General features: G+C 41.3%; 1 protein-coding gene across 5 annotated transcripts in view; it reads left to right on the top strand.

Annotated features, from left to right (window-relative positions):
* The window catches only part of TGFBR3 (transforming growth factor beta receptor 3), a 194,068-nt gene that overhangs the window by 62,814 nt on the left and 107,333 nt on the right, over nt 1-23,921 (top strand). For all 5 annotated transcript variants that reach the window (XM_072834466.1, XM_072834464.1, XM_072834462.1 and 2 more), the window contains exon 3: nt 17,512-17,696. In XM_072834466.1, coding sequence (XP_072690567.1) covers nt 17,512-17,696 — 185 coding nt within the window. The remainder of the gene's footprint in view (nt 1-17,511; nt 17,697-23,921) is intronic.

Here is a 23,921-nt window from a genome sequence, read left to right as displayed (position 1 = left end):
AAAAGCAGCAGGAGAAAGGTAACTATAGTAACTCAGGCATTGCATCCTTTCCGGCTTAAAAATCAAGGAGGTGATTTAAAGCAGGCAATATTTGAAAAAACAAATACCAATAATAAAATAACAAAAACACTTCTTGCAGTTCCTATTTGTCTAAATTTTCCAGAACTTTGCCAAGGTCAGAGTGTTCTTTTGCAAGTGACCTTGTCATGAAGAAGGATTGCATCTCACTTACTGCTCTGTGCTAATATCTACAATCCTCTCCTAAAGATCGTCAAATATGGACCTTGGAAAGCACAGTTACCATGACTTTTGAACAGTATGTTCTTTATGATGCTTTGTTTGTAAAAATACTATCAGATGGCTAGGGATTTGCATTAACACACTAATGCTACCTGGAATTAGACCTCATCATGATAAGTTTTTCCCCATTAAGTTAGAAGCAGAGTCCAAAGCCTATGGTGGAGTTAAAAGTTAGTGTTCTTATTTTAAAGCAAATACATAACTAGAGTTCTTATTGTATACTGGGTTATTGAATTCTTAGCAAGGCCAGTAATTCTCACTACTTAGGGCCAGTTTGATTCTGTTAGATGCATAGCGGACAAGATCATAAAATGATCAGGTACTCAGTGATTCGTATGTGGTGACATGAAGATGTTTTCTTTAATAAGAAAATCAGTTATATGGGAGTAATTGAAAATAATCATATCCTACTGTAGTTGAAGTCCTGGATTAACTTAGGGAAAAAAAGTGGTGAGATAAGTATGTTTTATTCTGCTTATGTAGAGGGTATAAAAAATGCATATAATTAAATTCCCTAATGCTTCATTTTGCTCTTGATGTGTTCTCACCAGGTAAAGCTGTGCTTGAATGTTCATGCTTAGAACATGAGTCTAAAGTTTCAGTTGAGGCCAATAGGTGGGAACCACAGTCTCTAGTGATTTTCAAAATAAAATCCCATAAAGACCCCCACAGCTGGAACAGGTGGTATGCTCACTTTAAAAAGTGAGCATTTTGGAATCCAAGAAGAATCTGAAACTGTCTAAGCACTGTCAGGATGGTTCCAATAACAGCACTGTGCACTGGCTCATTTCGTGGACTGTTAGGTGTGTGAATGTTTGCCATTTGCTCAATTATAAAAGGGAAATAGTCGATTAAAGAATAGATATAGAAAAATTTGTTATATAGTGTCTATCAGTCTGTATTTATATGTATTTGCTTAACTGTAGTTGAGAAAGCAGTAGTGGTAAGTGAAGCTCAAGGGTTAATGTGAAAAATAATGGAGAAAAATGAGTAGAAAGAAAGAAAAATAGATGTTTTGATAATCTTTGTCAAATGTTTTTCCAAAGACCAGCCTCAGATTTAAAGTATTATGCAGATGTAGGCTTTGGCCTCTAGTAATTTTCTGATAGGGAATTCAACCTTGAGTTGAACTTTCAAATCGGTTATTTTCTTTTCTTTTTAATTACTAAGTGACCAATCTGTTGTAGTTTGTTGATCTATTTTCTCCTCTTACTCTCCTTCTGTGTTTTCTGCTTGAGCTGCTGTTTGTTCTGGAATGCTGGGCATGCACATGTAGAATTAGGGTTGCCTGCCTCTGCCTTCACCAGGAATGGAGAAAATCTGACCTGCTATTTCAATTTTCAAGTTTAATTGGACTCACAGGGGGTCTAATCCACAGTTTTTTTCTCCGTGTTCCTATTTCTAAAGCCCTCATCCTTTTACTTATTAATACTGGCATTTCCACTGCGGAGCCTTTTTTACTCCATGGTCTTTCTTAGTCTTCTTTCAGGGAGGGTCTTTTAGGATGGGTTTTAACTACAGGTGGTTTCTTTCCTTGTCAACTGATTTTATAATAAAGCCATTTAAGTCTAAACTTTTTGTTAAGTTCCAATTAATCTTTTCTATAGGTGTCTTGCTTTTAAGCTTGTAGAATTCTTTGCTATCCTTTACTTTAGTTTGCTTTGACAACATAGGTAGGATTAACCCTAGTTTTATAGGTGGCCCGGGTCAAGCAGCTTGTTACTAACAGAGCTGAGACTAGAACCTGGTTCTAACCTCAAGTTCAGCCTTTTTCCCTCTATATTCTTAAGGCCTGTTACTGTATGTTATGAGCTGTTTTTTGGAGAGAAAGAGTAGGGCAGTGAGGAGAAAGGATGTTGTTTTCTACTGATTTTTCATATATTTATTGGTAATATTTTGACTCTTCTATAGGGCTTCCTGATTTAATAAAAAACTTTCAAATCCATGATCTCATTTCTTTCATAACAATCCTGGGGATTAGCCAGGATAAGTATTATCCCTATTTTAGAGATGAGAAAACTGAGGCTTAGGGAAGTGATACGTTTTTAGTGCAGTTGGAGCCATGACCCAGATAGGGTTGGACTAAGACTAAAGTGAATGAGAATAACATGTGGCTTTTCCAGGATCCCAGGGTGGCGCAGCAGTTTAGCGCCTGCCTTTGGCCCGGGGCGCGATCCTGGAGACACGGGATCGAATCCCACGTCAGGCTCCCGGTGCATGGAGCCTGCTTCTCCCTCTGCCTGTGTCTCTGCCTCTCTCTCTCTCTCTGTGTGACTATCATAAATAAATTAAAAAAACAAAACAAAAAACAACATGTGGCTTTTCCTTTCTGTAACATTCATGGAGCTCCTGTTATGTGTCGCTTGCTGTGTTGTGTGTTGTGGATTCAAAGAAAACCTGTTTTTAAATTGGTATAGTAGAAGGTTCTTAGAATTGGAGGAGGATGCTTGGGGGTGCTTGCTTTGTTTGAGGAGATAATTTTTTTAGTATGGAGGAGGTGGTAAATTTGGAAGACTTTATGTTACAGAGCTGCAGCTAGATGTATGTTTACTTTTGTGAGTGCCTGTTTTATTTGCTGGTTTATTCATTCCTATGCATTAGGATAGAAAAATAAATACAGTTCTGTTTTGGCTCCCTGAAATAGTTTTTATATTTTCTGGAATTTCCTCACTTATTGTCTTTAATATTCCAGAGTTTTATTATGACTCATTTGAGCCATGCAATAGTAGAATAAGTATGTGTAGGCCCGTGTGAAGAGGCTCATTAAGTAATTTGGGGGAAATATAATTTTGAAGCCTATAAATGTTAATTTTTTCTTGTCTTGAAATTTGTTTCATGGATGTCAGTTCCACATATTCTTATATCTTTCAGATGGGAGAAGGTGAGAAGTTAAGAGTTAAAAGAGCCCAGTCTAAGTTTTCTCTTTGGCTCAAATATGTAGTTTTACCATAAACTACTGAAAGTTTCCTGTTCTTGTTTAATAAAAAAGTGCACTTCCATTCATTGTTTCCATGTAACTTCCTATGCTTTTTACAGTAAAAAAGGTCAAAATTTAGGATAAATTATGAGTTATCTCTGGGGCAAAGAAACAGTATTTTATTTCAGAAGAGGGCTTTAAAACGTGAGCCACTCTGAGTCTGTGAAACTGCAAAAATTCTCTGTATCTGCCTTTAAAAATTAAAAAAAATTTTTTTTATTTTAGCATAATCATGGTTTGCAAAGAGGGCAGTCTGACTCATACCTCTAACTTAAGATCAGAAGGTAGGGAAGATTCCATGTCATGACTTGATTTTAGAAAGCTGCAGATAGTATCAATGGAAGGGCTTTTTGAGTGGCTTTGTGTGTTTTCTTTGTGACATGGCACTGTCCAGCATGCAGGCTGCCCTACACTGTGTTGTACACAATGGATCATTTGTACACAACCTCAAACAGGGATGCTGGTAGCAGTGACTGATCACAGTGACAGTGTCCGCTAGCACTGGTGGGAGAGTGAAGATGGGAAGGAATAGTGATTACAAGTTCTGTTGGGCAGCTATAATGCAGAAGAATATGCAGGTGATGCTAAAATTGTAATTAACCTGGGATGTGCAGATTAAATATCTATTCATCCTGAAAAATAAAGAAGAGAGGGAGATGCCATGAGACACACACACACATACACACACAATGTGTGTGTGTGTATGTATGTGTGTGTGTACATATATATATATATGACAGGAGACCTGGTCATATATTTGCTTTCTCCTCCTCTTGAAAAGATAGTACTTCTAAAATGCTTGAAGCCCCAGAGTAATAGAGTAGAGCCTTTAGCACAGTTTTTGTGTGAACTAAATTCCCAACAGCTCACCCTTAGTGCATATTTCACTTTCTTTGATGGCTTACCATTCAAATTAGGTTAGTGTGGACAGTGTCACTAATAGTGTTGAAATTATTGTCACTAAGGTTATACAGTGTCACTTTTATAGCAGGTTTGTGCATCCATAGTACATGAAGGAAACCAAAACATTTGGTGAGTTACAAGGAAGATAGGGGTCAGAAGTCCATAGAGGTTACTCTGTAGGTGGGATGGCCCGCAGCCAAGCTGTTGACTTAGTATTGAGTGTGAAAGATGATATGTGATGGTCTTGAAATGGAGAGACAGACCTGCAGCCTGTGGAGAAAATCAGAAAGATAAAAAGTATAGGCACCATTATAAAATGCAAATATGGGACCATTTGGTGTAGAGACAAAAACTGAAATAACATACCAAAGTTTAATAAGTTGTTATTAGTATTCATAATGATAACCTCAAGTCCTTCAAAAAAATTAGTGATATTCAGGATGCTCACAATATTTAAGGTGGCCAGGAAATAATTATGTATGTAGTACATTTTATGTAGATTTCCAATAAAAATGACTTAGATCTCTTTCTTGAAAGGAGTAAAGCCTTACTTATTTGGAAGATTTGCTTATGTGGGATATCCCATTACCAGTCAGTGCTGAATAAATGAAGCATTTATTGTGTGGTGGTAAGGTGTTTTTTTGGGGGGGTCCAGATGAAGTAAGAGGGGAAGAAGGGAATATGATATAAAACACTCAGAGAAAGAATTAATTATTACTTTAAATAATGGATTAAGCTTTCATACATTTTTCTGTGCAAATCTTGCAACAAAGTCCTTTTTGTTTTAGGAATTGGCATGCAAAGGATTTCATTTTCAGATTGACTCTTTGAAAGTATTAGAGTTCGTCTCCATGTGAGAAAAGGTGAATTCCCTGTGGCAGAGTGGTTTCCAAAGGTTCACTTGGGAGGAAAAGAGAGGAGCTAGTTGATGCAGAGTGGAAAAACACCGAAGAAAAGTTCCCCCCCAAATAACACACAGATTTCCGAAAAACAGAAATTGCTTTGATTGAATGTGACAAACTTTTTTAAAAAAAAAGTTAAGCTTTGAAACATCTGATGACACATCTGTTTTGAAAGGTTGCTTTGTCAGATACAGATGTGTGTTTGACAGTACTTTACTGTGTGTGAAGTTTTGTTGTGAGCATGCTCAGTAGATGTGGTTTCTGAACAGCTATCTCATTTATGTCAGCTTTAAATTTTGGGAAGAGTTTATTAAACAGCAGTACAATAATTTCTTATATTTGTCTTTAGGTTAAATGCAATTTGATTGAATTAAACCCTTCCCTTCTAGCCTGTTGTTAAACTGATAACTCTGCTTAGATTTTTTTTTTCCAGAAATTGCTTGTTGACTCAGCATAGCAATATCTAAAACTTTTTTTTTAAAGATTTTTAAAAAGTAATTTCCATACCCAACATGGGACTCACACCCACAACCCTGTGATTAAGAGGCACAAGCTCCACTGACTGCGAACCAGGTGCCCCCAAAATCTGAAACTGGACTAATTGAATGGCGAGTTTTTAAAAACCAAGATCAGAAAATCCCCCAAATGCCTTTAGCAAACTAGTGCCACTTTGTTTTTTGCCTTCATACATACATTGATGTAATTTATTGGTTTAAAAAGTAAAAATAAAAAAGCTTCCAATTCTAGAAAAGATGTTTTTGTGCATGCATACCAGAGAGAATTGCCTGGACCCCTGAATGAAATTCACTGTAGAGAATATATTCCCTCTATTCCCTCTATTTTTAATGAAGCCATATAAGAAGAGTTATGTACCTATACTTTTTGTAAAATGACTCTTGAAATCACTGATCCTTGCATTATCACAGGCCTCTGAAATTCAGACTTAGGAAACATATTTTCTTATCCCAAGAGCTGACTTGTTTCCTTTTTATAAGATTTGTTTTATCTTTCATTAATTAATTAATTCATTCATTTTTAAAAAAGATTTTATTTATTTATTCACAAGAGACACAGAGAGAGAGAGAGGCAGAGACACAGGCAGAGGGAGAAGCAGGCTCCATGCAGGGAGCCCGACGTGGGACTCGATCCCAGGTCTCCAGGATCACACCCTGGGCTGAAGGCGGCACCAGACCGCTGAGCCACCTGGGCTGCCCTGTTTTTTCTTTTAATGAGGTCGTATAAACATCACGTTTTCTCTTTTACCTTGGCGACTAGGAAGCTCAGAACTAGGTGAGGTGCTCAAATGAAATAGTTTCCTTTAAGTTCTTTGATGAAATTTTTTGTCATAGCCACTTTTTAATTGCTTGGAAGCTTACATGGGTTTCTAAGCCCATTTAAAAATTTTTATTACAAGCCCCTCGATTTCCTTTCTAGAAGTAGTTGAGTATATAAGTAATAAAGAAGTATATAGGATGATATTTGGGTTGGATCAGGAACTTTCTTTTTCTTTCTTTTAATTTTTTTTGAGTATGGTTGACACACAGCAGATCAGGAATTTCTAGAAGTAGAGCCACTAAAACTGGGGACCCTAGTCAGACCTATCTTGGTACATTAATTTTGCATCTTTAGGACCAGAAGGACTTGTCTGAAAACTAGGAAGGATTGGAATAGAAGGCCTTTTTACCAACTAGTTTATATAGGCATACCTCGGAGATATTGTAGGTTTGATTCCAGATGACTACAATAAAGCCAATATCACAAGAAAGTGAATCAAATGAATTTTTTGGTTTCCCAGTGCATATGAAAGTTATGTTTACACTTAACTATAGTCCATTAAGTATGCAATAGGATTATGACTAAAAAAACCAGTGTGCATACCTTAATTTTAAAATATTGCTAAAAAATGCTAATTATCACCTGAACTTCCATGTGTCATAATCAATGATCACAAATCACCATGATAAATATAATAATGAAAAAAGTTTGAAATGTTGTGAGAACTATCAAAATGTGACACAGAGACAGGAAGAGAGCAAATCCTGTTGGAAAAATGCCGCCAATAGACTTGCTCAACACGGGGTTGCCACAGACCTGCATTTTATAAAAAACAGTACCTATGAAGTGCAATAACATGGAGTACAATATAATGTAATATGCCTGTAGAGGTCCCTTAGGCCCTGTGGGTGACAGTGAGGGCACTGATGTACGTGGGCCCCAGTTTTCCTGTAAACGTTTGTGATTCCTAATGCAAAAGGGAGGTTGGGATACGTTAAAAGTATCTTTTTTTTTTTTTTTTTTTAGGACACGTGCCTTAGCTGGAGAGATGGTAATAATCATTATAATTATATGATAATAAAAACGAGTCAATCTTGAGAACTGTCTTATGGGGCAGATACTATGATTATCCCCATTGTGTAGATGAAATATCAGAGACATAGAGTGGTTAAGTAACTGCTCCAGGTTACAAAGCTAAAGTGTGGTGGCAGGGCAGAGATACAAAACCTGAGCTACCAGCTTCATCGTTTGTAGAGAATTAGGGTTTTGGTTGTTTGAGGTATTCATCACCCAACAAGTATTTGTGAGCACCTGCCACCTGTGAGGCACTGTGCCATGCTCTGCGTAGATAGAGGATAAGCACAAGAAACATGCATGATCCTTGCCCTCATGTGGTTTCCAGCTAAGCAGAAGACATAAATACATATGCCCTAATAAATGAATGGCACACAAACATATGCCCAAATAGATTTATAACTAAAAGCTGATATTGGCTATAAAGGAAAAGTGTAATAGGTATATCAGGTTTATGGAGTCTCTTTATTTAGAGCCCTAAAGAGCTCTAGGCCAGGGCTACAAGCTGGGCACAACCATCCTGTTCCCTGGTCTACATCTAGCAGTTTTCTCAATGGTGCTGCTTGATTGACCTGTAACTGCTGCAGTCTCTGCAAACACCAGCTCCATATATTCTCCTGAACCTTTTAGCTTCACTGTGAAAGGAACAGCAGCACATTGGTTGTTCTTAGATTTTTCTACAAACTGTCAGCTCTGTTTCCTTCTTAACAGAAACGCTTGAGTAGCGAGCCAGTGTCCCCCTTATTCCTAGCTTCCTAGATCTTGTCAGAATAGGAACAGGTGTGCCATCTTCTAGATTGAAAGTAAACAACAAGAAAGTCAGCCAAGATGATGCCAGATTACTCTCTGGATTTGGGCAATTCCCTGGAGGCAGAAATATGGACTTTTCTCACCTTTGGGATTTGTACTTCCAGAATTTGCTCAGAGAACAGGAATTTTTACTCTAATACTGCACATAGTTTTATTTTAAATCTTGCTGCTGCAGTTCTTCAAAATAATTTTTTGGGGAGTATTGGCTAGGGAGTAGTATAAGAACATCTTATCTTAGATATTTTATTAATCACTATAAAAGCTCATAAAGAAAACATTTTTCAATGGAGAAAATATTTTCATTCATTTATTTCTTCTCCCCTCAGGGGACTTAGTGTCTCTGATAGAACTTGAAATTTGTAAAGCATTGACATGTATAGTGTCTCCAGATCTATGAACCTCTCATAAAGTAAGAGAAAGAAGATTATGGGAAGCTTAAGGACAAGGTTAAGCAACGAGTAAGTGGCAGATCTGGATGTAAAATGGCACCTCTCATGTTTCCTGGTCTAGTGCTCCTCCTGTAACCACTGTCTCTAATACAGGGGCTCTTCTCTTGCTGTGTCTAGTGGTGACTTCTAAGAACATACTTCTTCTGCTACCTGTTCTCTTCAGATTATAAAAAAACATGAAAAAACCCCACTTCCTCAGAGAGCCGCATGAGTCCCTTCTGATACTCTTGGTTGTATGGTATCTTGCTTAGATGGAAGAGTAAGTGCCTTTATAATGTGGCACTTCTCAACAGTTTGAGAACCTAAATTCTTAAAGATGCTTTTTCCATTGTTCCTTTTTGAACTTTTTAAAAACACAACTTGAACACAGGAAATTCTTCAGTATGGTTGCACCATGATTTGAACACAACAATATACAAATATGCATTGGCTTTTGGCCCAACAAGTTGGCAGTTGACTTCTTGGAAGAGGGTTAGTTTGTCAAGAGGAAGGTCTGGATTTAGATATTCACTTGGAGGATGAAACTACGATAAGACATGCCTAAGGAGTCGTACTGTAGAAAAATCTGGCTTTTTCTTTCTGCCTGAGACATATGCATTATGGGTTTTAGAATGCTAGAAACTCTTCTGCTTGTCTTTTTCTTACCAAGGATAAGCTTTAGCCTTAAGTTTTATTGTTGAAAAAACTAGGTGGGACTTTGGTAGAAGGGCTTTTTGGCTTTTAATGGTGGTGCATTCCACAGTTTCATCCCCAAAGGGCTGTAGCTCCAACCAGTTGTAATTTGAGATGGTATAAACACCAGCATATGTTGTGTACGCTGCAGGCACTCTTGAGCTCTGGCTTTCCAGGTGTTTTTTCCTGGAGCTTTGTTTTTGCATCATATCCTGACGTTTGTCGCATTCCCTTGCTTGCAGCTCACTGGGAGCCTGGCTGTACTGGTGGCTGAGGAATCATCATGGGTGCCCTTTCTAGATTCTCACGTCCCGTGGGGGTAGAAGGAATTTTCAGCTCAGGGGCAGAATAGATCCTGCAGTGCCCAGGCACACAATCTGTGGGAGTTTGTCCCTCTTCACAGCTGACAACATTGCAGAATTCCCGGTGGGACAATAACAGAAACCCTTATTAGCCAATGGTGGTGTTGGAATAAAATCTCCCCACTGCAATGTCTTGGTCCCAGGCTATAATGTTACCCTGCGATTCCCTCTACATCTTTACCCCTTTTATTGCAGCTGAACACACGCTCCTCATTAGTACCTTGGGTGATATGGGGAATCTGTGTGCTGGAAATTATGTGCAATAGGTACCAGATGTTTGTGTCAACTTGGTATGCACTGGTATTTAAAATGCTTAAGGATCCCATTTATTAAATGTGAAAATTACTTATTGTACCTTCCCCCAAACAATAACTCCCCTACGTCCAGGATTTTATTCCTTGCGTGAGGTGTGATATTAATTTCTTTGGGGACAGATTACATTTAAAGTGTGTGCAGCAAATGCATCTGTTCCCAGATGCTTCGTCTGCATTCTCTCAAGCCTGAGTGCTGGCCTGCAGCCAGTGTGGACGTGGGGGTTCTGAAACAGAGATCGGAATGCTGTGTTGTAGCTAAAGGACATAATGAAAGGGTGAGTCCATTTGCATTTTTTTCCCCTTTAAGTGGAACTGGGAATTTAGACATTGATGTGATAGCCAGATCATAGGAACATTTCCCATGTGTGCAGATAAGCAAACATTAGTGGAAAAGAGGAAGATGACATTTGGTAAAATGAGAAATGAGCTTGTGCTTTCTCATTGAGTTTATGAAGTCTTTTAAATTGACCAAAAGGTTGTGAGTGTGAGCCAAGTAGCTTATTTTCTCAAACATGAGTTAATGTGTATGTCTGACCAGTAAGTCTGTTTGTTCATGAAGCCCTGAGGTGAAGGACAGGAAAATGCTGGGTGCAAGCAGGCGGCGACTTATCACGGGAAGAGCTTAGGCCCGGAGTCTGAGAGCCCAGGTTCGAATTCCACCCTGTGCCCTACTGGTGGTGACCTTTGGCAAGTTACTTAGCCTCTAAGGAGTCCCAGGTCCCACTACTCTAAAATGGGGATTTTAACACTGTCTTTACAGCGGTGTTATGGGGATTAGAAACAACACGTGCGCAGTGTGTGGCCCAGAGAAGGTGCATGATAACTGTACTCAGGAAGAATTAAACCCTGGCTTCTCACAGGAGGTGGAGGCCCAGGGTGTCACCATATGCGCCACAGTGTTGCCTCAGGTGGCCTTGCTTTGTGAAAGAGGCCCCTCGGTCTGGGCCACCTGGTGAGTTTCTCACCACGGGGTTTACTTGTATCTGTGCTGCCTTCAGGTCAGTAAATGTTTTTACTTGGTAGATATAGCATCTTGGGGGCAAATAGGGGCCATGGGTCTGTCCTGGTGGCTGAGGAGGGTATCCTGAGAAGGAAAAACAGAGTCTGACTTCAGGGTAGGAAAGAGGGCACGTCAAACAAAACACAACACCCAGCAGGATTTGGGGGAGATCAAATTGCTTGTGTAGCCAGCAGAGAAGGATCAACTCAGCTCACGCTTTCAGACCAAGGGAAAATTAGACTTCTTTGGGAATGACCCCCAAAGAATCCTGGATGGGACACGTACTAGATGCTTAGAATACACAGAAATATCCAGATGGGGAGGCAACAGTGAGAAATGCCTCTGGAGGTGAACCTGTACGTGCCTGTCAGGAAGCACTTTATCAAAATATGAGCCCAGCTCTGTGGCTGCAACATTTTACTTATAGTGGAAATAATATCTGTTCTATCCATGTTACAGAGTTTCTGTGAGGCTTCAGGTAAAGTACCTGTAAAAATGCCACCCACCCCCCCTTTTTGGGTAAAATGTCTTAATTGTAAAGAACGGTGCAAGGTGAACAAGAGGGCGTGTTTATAGCACTGTTGCCTTCAGCCAGCCGTTTCTTATTGTATCGTTTGTGCCTTGGCTGATCCTTACTGTGGTAAAGTAGCTTTTGCTGTGCTGATTAGCATCCTCACAGAGCACGCTGCTCACTTGCCTCTTGACTGTGGGTAAGGGATTGCTCAGGGAAGGAAGGGCTGTGGGTTTCCAGTGGTGGCCACAAGAGAAACTCCCAGCCTTCTGAGGCTGTCAGTGAGAGCCTACACGAGCAGCTCCAGAGCTTGCAGGTCACCACAGAAGTGAGCAGATGAGTCAGACAGGGTTTCGGCACATGTTTTCCTGGTTTCCAAGCCTTTGTGGCTGTGAGGCGCTGCACGTGGGCCTCGTGGTGGCTGCCTTGGTGTAGTAGCTTAGGCTTGTGTGGTGTAGAGCCTGGGGGTGGGTCACACTTCCCAAGGTGGAAGCTTTTTTCCCTGGATGTGGCTCTGACATTGTGTGAGCAGCCTGCAGTGGAAGCCACTCTGAGGCCATCTCACAGAGGCATGCTGTGGCTTCAGGAGAAGGTCAGGAAGGCCGGGGCCTGACCCAGAGGTCGCAGGAGGCTGGGGGCTTGCTGATGGCAGAGGGAAGTGTTGTGTCACCTTATCAGCAGAGTGTTTGGGAGGAGAGGACAAAAACAAATTTGTGGTTCCTGCCTGCTGTGACATTTGAGGGTGGGGAAGCCCCAGCTGGGACTTGATTCTTAGCAACCAAATATGCCACCTCCCTCATCTCATGATTGATTCCTCCCCACCCCCAATACAGTATTGAAGTTTTGGCTACTGGGTAAAGAGTGAAAGGAAGAACTCTAGGGTGGAGTCTTTTATTTATATGAAATCCTGTGATTTTGGAGCATCTTGTGGTTCTTTCCTTTTCTCTCCCTTCCCCTTCCCTCATTAGTATTGGAGTGTATACTGTGTGCCAGACATTGTCCTGGGAGGAGGGATACAGCAATAAGCAGAACGATAGGCTTCCGTTCTTCTGTGGTAGTTTCAGTCTTTGGGTGTACGCAGACAGTAAACAAATAATTGCACAAATAATTATATAAGTATAAGCACATGGAGTTAAGAGAAATGAAGAGTATTGAAGAAATGAAGCATATACCTAATGTAAGAGAAGTAAGAGAAGCTTCCTTGAGAGATCTGAAGAATGAGTAGGAATTTGCCACACCAAGGCAGGGGAAAGAAAGAGGAACGGTGAGAAAGTCTTTTCGGAGGACACCTTGTATGTGGGGTCTCTGGTGGGACTAAGGTTGGTGTTTTTGATGAAGTAAAGTAAAAGTAGATTAAGCTGTGTCAGAAAAACCCATATTGGCTTGGATAAAAGTTACATGTGTTCCATATAAAAAGTTCAGAGCTGATCCATGTTCATCAAGGACCCAGGCAACCTCTGTCATATGGCTTTGTCCCAGTCAGCCTGTTGTTTCCATTTTATGGCTCAAGAAGGCTGCTCTGGACCTACCAGCACATCTGTATTCCAGCCAACAGGAAGGAGGAAAGAGCAGAACACAACTCCTTCCCTTCATGAGAAAACTCCTGGAAATTGCATGTATCCCCTCTGATTATATCTTTCTTTCTTTCTTTCTTTTTTTTTTTTTGATTATATCTTTCTAATCAGAATTTGGTCACATGGCCATACCTAGCTGCAGACATTAGCTAAGACTTCTGGTGCAGTGTTGAAAAGGAGTGGGAAGAGGGGACATCCTTGCTTTTATTCCTGATGTTAATGAGAAAGCTGCCAGTTTCTCACCACTAAGTATGATGTTAGCTTAGGGGTTCTTTTTTGGTACATGCTCTTTATCCAGTTGAGGAAGTTCCTGTCCTTAGTTTGCTCAGAGTTTTTATCATGAATCATGGTTAGATTTTGTCAAATGCCTTTTCTGCATCTGTTGATATGATCATGTGACTTTTTTTTTCTTCTGACTTTTCTTTGTCAGCCAGTTGGTGAGATGTGTTACTGATTATCAGATCAGTTGTGTATCTGGGATAAGTTCCACTTGGTTATGGCGTACAGTTCTTTTTTACATTGTTAGATTCAATTTGCTAATATTTTGTTGAGGATTTTTGCATCTGTGTTCATGAGAAATATTGGTCTATGTTTTTTTTTTCTTGCAATATCTTTGTCTGGTTTTGGTATTAGGGTAATGCTGACCTCATACAATGAGTTAGGAAGTATTCCCTCTGCTTCTATCTTCTGAGAGAAATTGTTGAGAATTGGTATGATTTCTTCCTTAAATGTTCAATATGTTTTTGTTAAAATTGCACCATATAAAGATGTGAATCTCAGAGGTAGGTGTGAGTCTCAGTCCTTGGGTGACTGGGCAACCTTAAAGCAGTTACTTAAGTGCCTTGAACTTATTTTCCTTTTCTTAAAAAAAAGGAGTACTACCACTTTTTTATGATGGTGTTCAAGGTTGTATAGATCTAGCACTGCCCAGCCTATAGTGAGCATTTAATAAATAGGAGCAAATTATTTTATTTTTTACTACACCAGACTGTGTGTTGAATTGTTGAAGGTACCCTTACTTATCCTTGGAGGCTAAGGGTGGATAACTCCTTTTTTTTTTTTTTTTTTTTTTTTTTTTTTTTTTTTTTGGATAACTCCTAATATCTTTTCTTTCTTGCTGTTTTTGGCTTTAAGGATAGCTTAATCCTATTTTGTAGCTTTTTTTTTTTTTTTTAATTTGGAGGCAAAAAAATACAGTAAGGAACCTCAAAAACTACTACTTTGGTGTGCCTGATGGTCAGAGACACTATAGGGAGTGTGTTTAAACACTGACCCCAGTGGGTCTCTGTAAAGTGCAGTTATCCAATCACTTGATAAGAGTGTGGCCTGTGCATTGGCTTTCTTTTTTTCTTTGACCTCAGGCTGACTTGTAAAGCGCATGGCTGGAACGGGTGTCCATTAAGTGGGATTTGCTCTGCCCTGGACTGTGGGCAGGACAGAAACCATGGATTCTAAGGTCAGGATTGCTAGTCCCCAGTACTGGGGATGTCCCCTCTCTGATTCCCTCCCTCTTTGGGAAAGACCTTTTCCTTTGACTTGTTGCTAGTGAGTTTTTGCTCCAGCCCCCATGCGGCGATAAGCAGTGTGGTGATTTAAGGAAGATCCTGATGGGTGATGGTGGCATTGCCAGGAGGGCAAGTCAGGCAGATGGCAGATGTGTTTTGAGCGGAACCGTGAACCACAGGCCAGTCAGAGCTTTGCACATGCATATAAAAATGGAGCTGAAAGGTTTTTTTTTATTATTATTTTTTTGTGTAATCTCTGCACCCAATGTGGGGCTCAAACTCCTGACCCTATGGATGCTGGGATGGCAGTCAGTTAACTCTGCCTTGGGCTCAGAACATGATCCCAGGGTCCTGGGAGTTAGCCCTGCATCCGGCTCTCTGCTCAGCAGGGAATCTGCTTTTTCCTCTCTCTGCCTCTCCCCCCACTCATCCTCTCTCTTGTGCACGTGCTCTCTCTCTCTCAAATAAATAAAAATCTTAAAAAAATTCATGACTCCAAGATCAAGAATTGGATGCTCTGCTGAGACTGAGCCAGCCAGGTGCCCCTTTTTAAGTTTTTGTTTAAATTCCAGTGAGTTAACATGCAGTGTAATATTAGTTTCAGGTGTGCAGCATGGTGATTTAACACTTCCCATACATCAGCCGTGCTCATCAGGACAAGTGCACGCCTTAATCTCCATCGCCTTTTAACCCACCCCCTATCTTGAAAAGCATTTTTATTTGTGCTTAATTTGTGATAATGGCAGATTCATGGTAAGAGGCTGTGAAACCAAGTCCCCAGAGTTCAGTGTGTCCCCAGAGTTGAGTAGGAGGAGGAGACTCTGGAGCTCTGGGGCATGAAATACACTGGATGGCCCACTGCTGTTGGTGAGGGTGGGAGGGGAAACAGTAGGGGGAGCACCTGCTCACACTGTTGGCCCTACATGGGGACTTCAGCGAATCGTTTGTCCAGTACCTCCCTCTTTTGCCACCGTGACATCTTCCTTCACCACCTCTGTTTCTCAGCAGCTGGGAACAGTACAGCAGCACAGAGAGTAGCAGTGATTATTTGAGAAGGTGCATACTTCATTTTGGACCAGATTACTATTATCAGCCTAGATAATTTCTGTGAGTTCTGAAATAGACTTGGCACACCAGGCAGCTGGGTATCTGCTTTTGGTATAGCCGTGGGGGTGCAGGATTGCCTGGTTCTGAACTGCATTGGCATTTTACACCGAGGCTGTAATCCTGGAGAGTACTTTTAATATGTAGAAGTCAGAAGAACTAATTTGAGTGTTTTCAGGTCTTTTTTGGATTCCGCTTGGAAAGGTGTGGTTTAGTGGATGCTGTATGTTCAAGTCCCAGTCTCCCCAGGTAGTAAATGGAGACAACACCAAATTTGTAGAGGTGTATCACTGGTTCCTCCTCCTCCTTGGATGTTCCTATCCAGCCAGTGTGTGGTGAGGCCCAAGTGGGGTTGTACCTCACATCATCACAGCAATCTCTTTCCTATATTAGCTCCCTACAGCAAAATCCAAGTCCCCAGAATGGTGTTCTAATCACCAGTCAGGGAGGGAGCAGTTTTTTTTTTTTTTTAAAGCCTGATGATTCATTTCACAAATATTTTTTGAGCATCTCTGACGTGCCGGGTGCTGTGATGGGTGCTGAGGTTACAAAGATGAGTAACCCACAGTCCAGGAGGTTACACTAGCATAGAAACTGCCAAGATGGGCAGAGAAAGCATGTGAGGATGGAGGAAGAGTACCTCTCTCTGTTTGGGGTGTTTGTTGTGGGGCAGAGTTAAGAATGGAAGAGGGATTTGGGTAAAGGAAACAAACTTAAATAAAGATGTGGTGTTAAGAACACATTATGGTATATTTGGAGCACTTGAAGCCAGTTGGGGTTGCTGGAGTGGGATGGGGTGAGGCTGGAGAGAGAGGAAGGGACTGGTCAGGAAAGGCCTTGTGCACCTGCTTAAGAAACTTGGGCTTTATTCACAGGCCAGGAGTCCTTAAGGGACAGGAGATGCTGGCAGTGATGGGAGGGGCTGGTGTTTGTATCAGAAATAACCACCCCTTGAGCACCTTGGGTGAGGTGGATGGTGCTCTCAATGGGAGGTGGCTTGAAGAGCTGAACCCTAGAGTCTCCTTTTAGGAAGATCTGCAGTTGTCTAGAGACAGGCGATGAGGACCACAGGAGGTAGAGATGGGCGGGAATAGATGTCAGAATTCAAGTTCTGATTATTAGGGAAGGGGGGGGGAGAGTGAGGAAGCAGGAGCCAAGTGTGACCAGGGTTCTACTTTTTCTATTTGGGGCTCTACTCATACACTTCTCCCTTTCTGGGAGGATTTTTTTTTTCTGACCTCTGGCCCAAACTTTGCTGTACAACTCTGGCCCCAGTTGCCCTTGCTCGTTATAGTGCCTTTGTATCATTCTTAAGTTTGTTCTGGTCTTTTAAGAAGAGGGCAGTGCTTAAAAGTTAAGGGACAGTAGCTTATACTTTTTGGGTGCAATTTTAGTTGTTTAATATTTATGCATACTATTATTGGGCTTTCGGCAATTTATTCCATTTACTTCTGGCTTTCTTCTAGGAGATGGAGAAGGAATTGAACACAGATGTCAAATGGGAGGTTTCCTCCATCCTGAGGAATACATTCGTGACTTGTGTGTCTAAAAGGGAATTTAAATAATCAAATACATGTCAAAATCATCTAAAAGGAATTTAGAGAGTGGGGTTTTAGAATAGGCTAACACGCTTCTTTGCCATTTAGTTCTGAAGACAACTTACCTGGAAAGATTCCTCTGGTGGGTTGGCAGTGGCTTGATCGTCTAGAATAAGTAATTTAATTGTAGCGCAATTAATCGCTATTTCTGAGGGTTTTGTGTTTGTGATTCCCCCTGCAGGTCCAGAACCCAGTACCCAGTGTGAATTGTCGCCTGTCAATGCCTCTCATCCAGTCCAGGCGTTAATGGAGAGCTTCACTGTCTTGTCGGGGTGTGCCAGCAGAGGCACAACAGGGCTGCCACAGGAAGTGCACGTCCTGAACCTCCGTACTGCTGACCCGGGGCTTGGCCAGCCCCAGAGAGAGGTAGGCGCAGGTGCCAGCTTTCTACTCCTGTTCCTCTCAGCTTGTAAAAACACTTCTCTGAACAGAGTCCTTTTTTTCCCATTCTGGGTTTAACAAGGATGCTTATATATGAATATAAGTGGGGAGGAGGATGCAGTGTACACCTAAGAAGGATTTCAAATAACAGATTTCTCTCTGGACTGGGCAACTTAGGACTCTTTCTAGAGAGATTTTTCAGCTTAGCAACTTTCCTGGCTTCCCGTATTGGAAAGAATGTTCTTAAGAATTTCATCTTTTAAACATCACTGTGAAAAAACAAAATAAGGTGCCTTTTTCTGTAATTGTAAAATGTCTTTTCTCATCTTCTTCTGTCTTTTTCCTTTTCTTTGCTTCATCTTATGAACCTGTAGCTCCTGCAGGATGGGTCTTTGGAAATAGGAACATTTGAGTAAAGATGTCAGTGCTTTGTACAGACATGAAAAGCCCTGGGGGTTAGCTCCTATGCCACCTAGGCAGCTTCTCAAAGATAGCGATGGTCTAGGTGGTGGTGATGGTGATGAACCAAGCTCAGAGTGACTTGGTATTTCACCCGTCCTCAGCACTATTTGAAGCACTCATAGGCTGACCCCATGAAGTCCGGTTAGTATTCTCATTTTACAGGTGCGGAAATAACTCGCTCGCACAGAGTTGTCACCTTAAGAAAAAAATGGCCTCCTCTTTCCTGTGGCTCAGAAATGACCTAGATTGTGGGTCATGGTCATCATACTTCTTTTAAGATATAGCATGCAATTGTAGTTCTTTCTGTTTTTAAGCTTCTGTGTGTCAGAAGTGTTTGATCAATCAAGTATTATCTCCCCAGGGAGAGAGAAACCACAATGAATCCTGATCACAGTGAAGGGTAGGAAAACTAATGCAGAATGGAATTTATCTTTGAGTTTTCTTCTGATCAAGGAAGTTAATTTCCAGAACTATTTGTTTATGTGCTTCAACCGCTTTGCCTTTTGGGGGCGGGGGTAGGAATAGGAGAGGTGAGGTGTCCAGAAGAAAAAGCAAACTGATTTTAATCTCGTGCAAGTGTGCAGAGTTGGCTCATTTCAAAGACAAATCATCTAACCTTTTCAGCTACATTGGAAATTATTGTTAATACTCTTGGTTGCTTGCCGTGGTTGCTGCAACGCCTCTTTCAGGGCAGATTTCTTTATCCTGGTAATGTGTCTTTAATTCTTAACTTATGGGGGAGATTTTGTGGTGGGAGGGAAAAGAGGAGGAGGAAATGCAGTTCCTATGAAGCCTTGCTGACTCCAGCAATTCTTTAGCAGCAATAATTACTCATTTTATATGTGCTGTCTCAGAGGAACTAAGAAAAGAAATGCTCAAACTATTACAGAAGCAGCTACAGCAAAGATTCTAGATGTTAAATTGTGCGTTGCTGTTGTTGACTGTGAAAATCGATTCAAATAAGACGACTGAAGCAAGAGAAAAGTACCTCTAGGAATGACCACAGAGTTAGGTTCAAATGTTCATGGTGGTACTGAGGATACGTGCAACTAGTTGGCACCTGGGGACATAGTGTGGTCACCGAGAGAGTAAAGAGATGGGGCCTAGAGGAGATAGTCTCGAAAATTTGCTTAAAAATCTAAACATTCTTCTTCTTTCACTTAACATCATATCTTCAATGTTCCTCCCCACAGCAGCACGTGCCAATACTTCATTCCTTTTTATTGCTGAGCAACATTTCATTGTGTGGACCGACCACACTTTATCCATTCCTCAGTAGATGGACATTCAGGTTGTTTCCACATTTTAACTAATATGAACAATACTGCCATGAACGTTCATGGGCAAGTTTTTGTGTGGACATAGGTTATCATTTCTCTTGTTTACATACTTAGAGAAGTGGAGTTGCTGGGTCACATAGTTCAAATGTCTTTAAAAATTGCATGAAAAAAATTGTCTGCATGGCTGCATAATCATGTGAAGAAGGTGAGAGATTTAATATTTTTCCACCCCCATTTTACCATCCGTCAACATTCTCTCTTTAATTCTCTCATGGCCCAACTGCTCGTGTTGTCCTCTACACTCTCTATACATAAAACACTAATTATTCTGATTAATACAGCTTACCTTGGCTGTATTCACTTAAAAAAAAAAACAAAAACAGAACAACAAGATTGCTTCTCCCTCCAGCCTAAAGTCCCCCAACTCTCTTGTTCTCAGTGGATAACTTGGTTTTTATAAATTTGCTATTATGTGGTCTGTGCTAAAAACCAGCTGATCAGTTTGGGAGGTGATGTTGGGAGGACCAGAGGTATGTCTGTCTAAACATACCTTTATGTATGTATGTATGTCTTTATGTATGTCTCTACTAAATATTAAAGGAGAATATTTTTCAAAACAAAATGAGGTCATTGTTTATAAATTAGCAAAAAGAATGCCATGTTTGCTCCCAAGTATAATTGACTCTGATGACCCAAGGTAGTTTTTTACCATGTCCTCCTTCGGTGGGAGGGAATTACCAAGTCAACCCTCTTTCCCCTAGCTTGTTTATTGGTGCAGGATCAGCAGTAAGATCTATTATAAATCAACCCTTCTCTAACATTTTACTCCATTCCTGCCTCCCAGGAGTCTTAAGGTTCTTCAGCTGAGGAGAGGCTGTTGCTTTTCCTGTGTGGAGGGGGTGACAGATCCACACCTGGAAGTAATAACCACAGCAGGTTGACAAGATTTGGGGAAACAGTTGCGCTTAAGTTAGATAAACAATTTTATAGGCCAGCAGAGAATTTGGATCCGAAACTCGCTTGCTACAGTAATGTACACAAATCCTTCTGTAGGAAGGCACTGTTTTACCATTGGCCTCCCTGCTGGGTTCCCCTCAGGACAGCGCAGAAACCTATAATTGTATTTTTCATCTGAGACCACACCTCTTCATTTGTAATCATTGGTTTTGGAAACAACAGGCCTGGAAGTGAACAGGAAACTTGAAAAAGACTCTCTGGCGACAGAGAAGGGCAGAAAACAGTAAACAGCCCTGAGAGATCAGTTTTGTGTTTCAGAAATAAGCGGGCACCGGTGTCATCATTTTCATCCTGTAAAAACCAGCTCCTCTTGCTCTTTGACTTCAAAGTAAAATGCAACATCCCCCCCACCCCTGCCCCCACCCGAGCTTGGGCCTTCAGTGTGTTTCCTGATTCCTGAGAGGGGTTACAGCACCACCAGAGGCTTATTTACAGTAACATACTTTCATTAGTTGCTGGAATGGCAACAATTTTGTTTCCTATCATCTAATTTTTATTGTGACCTGCTTTTATGTGGTGATGTGTCTTTTCTATTTCCGACTTATCTAATTGCCTGTTTACTATGAAAAGCTGCTGAGGGTAAGCCCCTTGTTAGCATTACCTGTGTGTATAAAAGATATAGTATTTAAATTTATGTATTTGTCTTGACATTAAAGCAGCAACTGTTAATGTGTGTGTGCCGGTAACTGGCTGTATGATGGAAAGATCTGGAACGCTCCATTGTCATGGGAAAGGGACCAGGTTTAATAACTTTATCCTTCAGAAAGTTCAGAACCCTTCATACTTTCATGTATTTGCTTATTCTCTGCCTCATTCTAAAGAAAGGATTTGGGATGGGCTTACAATAGACACCTCAACAGTATAAGCAGAAAACACAGAATGAAGACAAAGAAAAAAGAAAAGCATAGTTGTTAAGCTGTATGGGTTAATGTGGTTGGTACGACTGAGTATGAAATTTGGATCCACGCTTCTTGGCAGGCAGGGCCAAATGGGATGTGTGGTTAATCACACATGTGGCTCCAAGTCACTTTTACTTTGTACTTTCTCGAGGACCGTAGCATAAAGTTGTTCCTTTCCTGCTTCTTTTGTGGGCAGGAAACACCACAGTTGGGAGAGAGAGAAGAGAGTTAACACATGTATCTGAAATGCAAACTGTTCTGCTTGCCTTGCCTCTTTAACAGTTCTGGTACCCACCAAGTTACAGCAATAGCAGGGGTGGTGGTGGTGAAGCGCCTGCTGGGGCCTGGCCACCCTGCTGGCACTAGTATTATCTCTGCCAGTCCTCACTGTCAGCCAGGAAAGGAGCAAGGCTTAGGGAGGCGGTGGACGCTGGGTCTTTGGACTCTGCAGTCCAAGCTGTCCCCACACTTCCAGTCCACTTCCCTTCTACCTTTAGCTCTTGCCTTGTTCCGGGCTATGAAACCTGCTAACCACTTTTGTTTGGCTTCACCTGTTGGGTGAGCCAACTGATCTCTTACTGAGGGTTTGGGTTTCCTGCATAGGCTTGTGACAGCTCATTCCAGTGCTCCCAGTCCCTTTTCATTCCTTCCCTGGTGGCTTTGGGGTCAGTATTAAGGTGGGTGTCTTGCTGTCTTTTTTCCTTTCTCGTTTAGAAGATTATCACATCAAGTGTTAGTAATTATAAAACACAGGGAGCTAAGGAGCCCTTGCACTCTCCCGTGGCTGTTAATGGCCACAGTAAATGCCACCTCCCACCTGTCTTTCATAGTTGATGATTGCCTCCCCCTCCCCATATGGCCTTTAGCTGCCTTCACAAAAGTAACCCACCTGTTCTCTGCTTGCAGTCCATGACTTGTAACCAAACTTGCTGGAACCATGAGATGAGAATGAACACATTAAAGGACTCTTCCTCATAAGAATGAAATACTAGAGCTTTTTAAAAAATATTTATTTATTCATGAGAGACAGAGAGAGAGAGAGAGAGAGAGAGAGAGAGGGGCAGAGACACAGGCAGAGGGAGAAGCAGGCTCCATGCAGGGAGCCTGATGTGGGACTTGATCCCGGGACTCCAGGATCACACCCTGGACCGAAGGCAGGCACTAAACCGCTGAGCCACCCAGGGATCCCCAAACTAGAGCTTAAATGTGTGGGCTTTGACGTCTGATTTGGCATCTTTTTTTGCTTACTCTGAGGTGTCTGGAAGTTCAGGGCTAAAACATTTTGGAGATCGCTATGAACCTACCTACTTACCTATCTATACATAGTCTTACCTCTCTTTCAACGGTATTAGTAGGTAGACAACTTCTCTCTCCCCTTTTAGTTATTAAAATACAGAACAGTATGGGGCTGGGGGGCAATGGGCTGTCGTCTTACCTTTCCTCATCACCACTAAAAGAACTGATAGAGAATCTCAAGACTGGTCTTTTGGAGACTGCCTTTGTGAGAGTAAAAGAATCAGATGAACACTGAACAGTCGCACACTAGCTACATTCCTTCTTTGTCTGGGGGCATTTTTTCCCTCTGCAGTTATTCATGAGTGACTTTCTAATGCTAGTCCTGTGTCTGTGCAGAAAAAAATCCAAATAAGCTCAAGGTTCTTAATGTTTCAGAGATCTTATATGTAGTATATGCTTAGCAAGTGTCAGAGTAAACCACTCACACACAAACACTGTATATTGGTGAAATTTAGTTACTAAACAAATGCCTCCCATGTATAAATGCTGCCTGGTGTTTGTTTAAATGGAGGTTGTATTGGAAATCACTCCAGCCTTTTAGGTGACATTGCCTCTGAAATGACCATTTTGTTGCAGGCCTACAGCAGATATATCAAAAAGTTAAACCAATGACAAGGGTCACATTTCTCAGTTCATTTGAGTGTTGCCATGGACATTATTTCATTCATTTTAAAGACAGCCGAGTCTGACTCTCGTGTGGAATGGGAGGCCCTAAATAAATAGGCCAGTCCTATCATTTGAAGGGAGCTTCAAAGTGAAGTCCCTTCACTCGATGGAATTTAAATGATGACACCCCACTGGGCACAATGAAAGTACTAGGCCAGGACCCAATAGAGGAGTGAGGTTGCAGACAGCAAGTGACTATACCTGGCTCTTGGCTTACCGGAGGACCCTGCAGGCTGGTTTAGAACTGGCCGTACTTAGTCAAGGATGGTTTTTGACATGTTGGGGCAAGATGTTGAATCAGAAACTACAGCTAACTCTCAAGTAAGAAGTCTCCAGAAACCCAGTTTTGAAATTCTAGAAAAAAGTGAAAGCAGAAACCAGAGTGATAATAGTAAACATCAGGGTTTAGCAAACAAATGAGGACACAAACGAAGCAAAGAAATTACAACATTCCTACCAAGATGTTTGCTGGCCACATCGCTTAAACCCTGTCATTTATCACAGTGATGTCCAGATGCTGTAAAATTGCCCTAAGAAAGCCCTGCTCCTTGCCCCACTAGAGGGGTGGGGCTTGGTTGGACTCTGCCATT

Source organism: Canis lupus, chromosome 8 (genome assembly GCF_048164855.1).
Source record: "Canis lupus baileyi chromosome 8, mCanLup2.hap1, whole genome shotgun sequence".
Lineage (NCBI taxonomy): Eukaryota > Metazoa > Chordata > Mammalia > Carnivora > Canidae > Canis > Canis lupus.
This window is presented reverse-complemented; position numbering and strand designations above follow the sequence as displayed.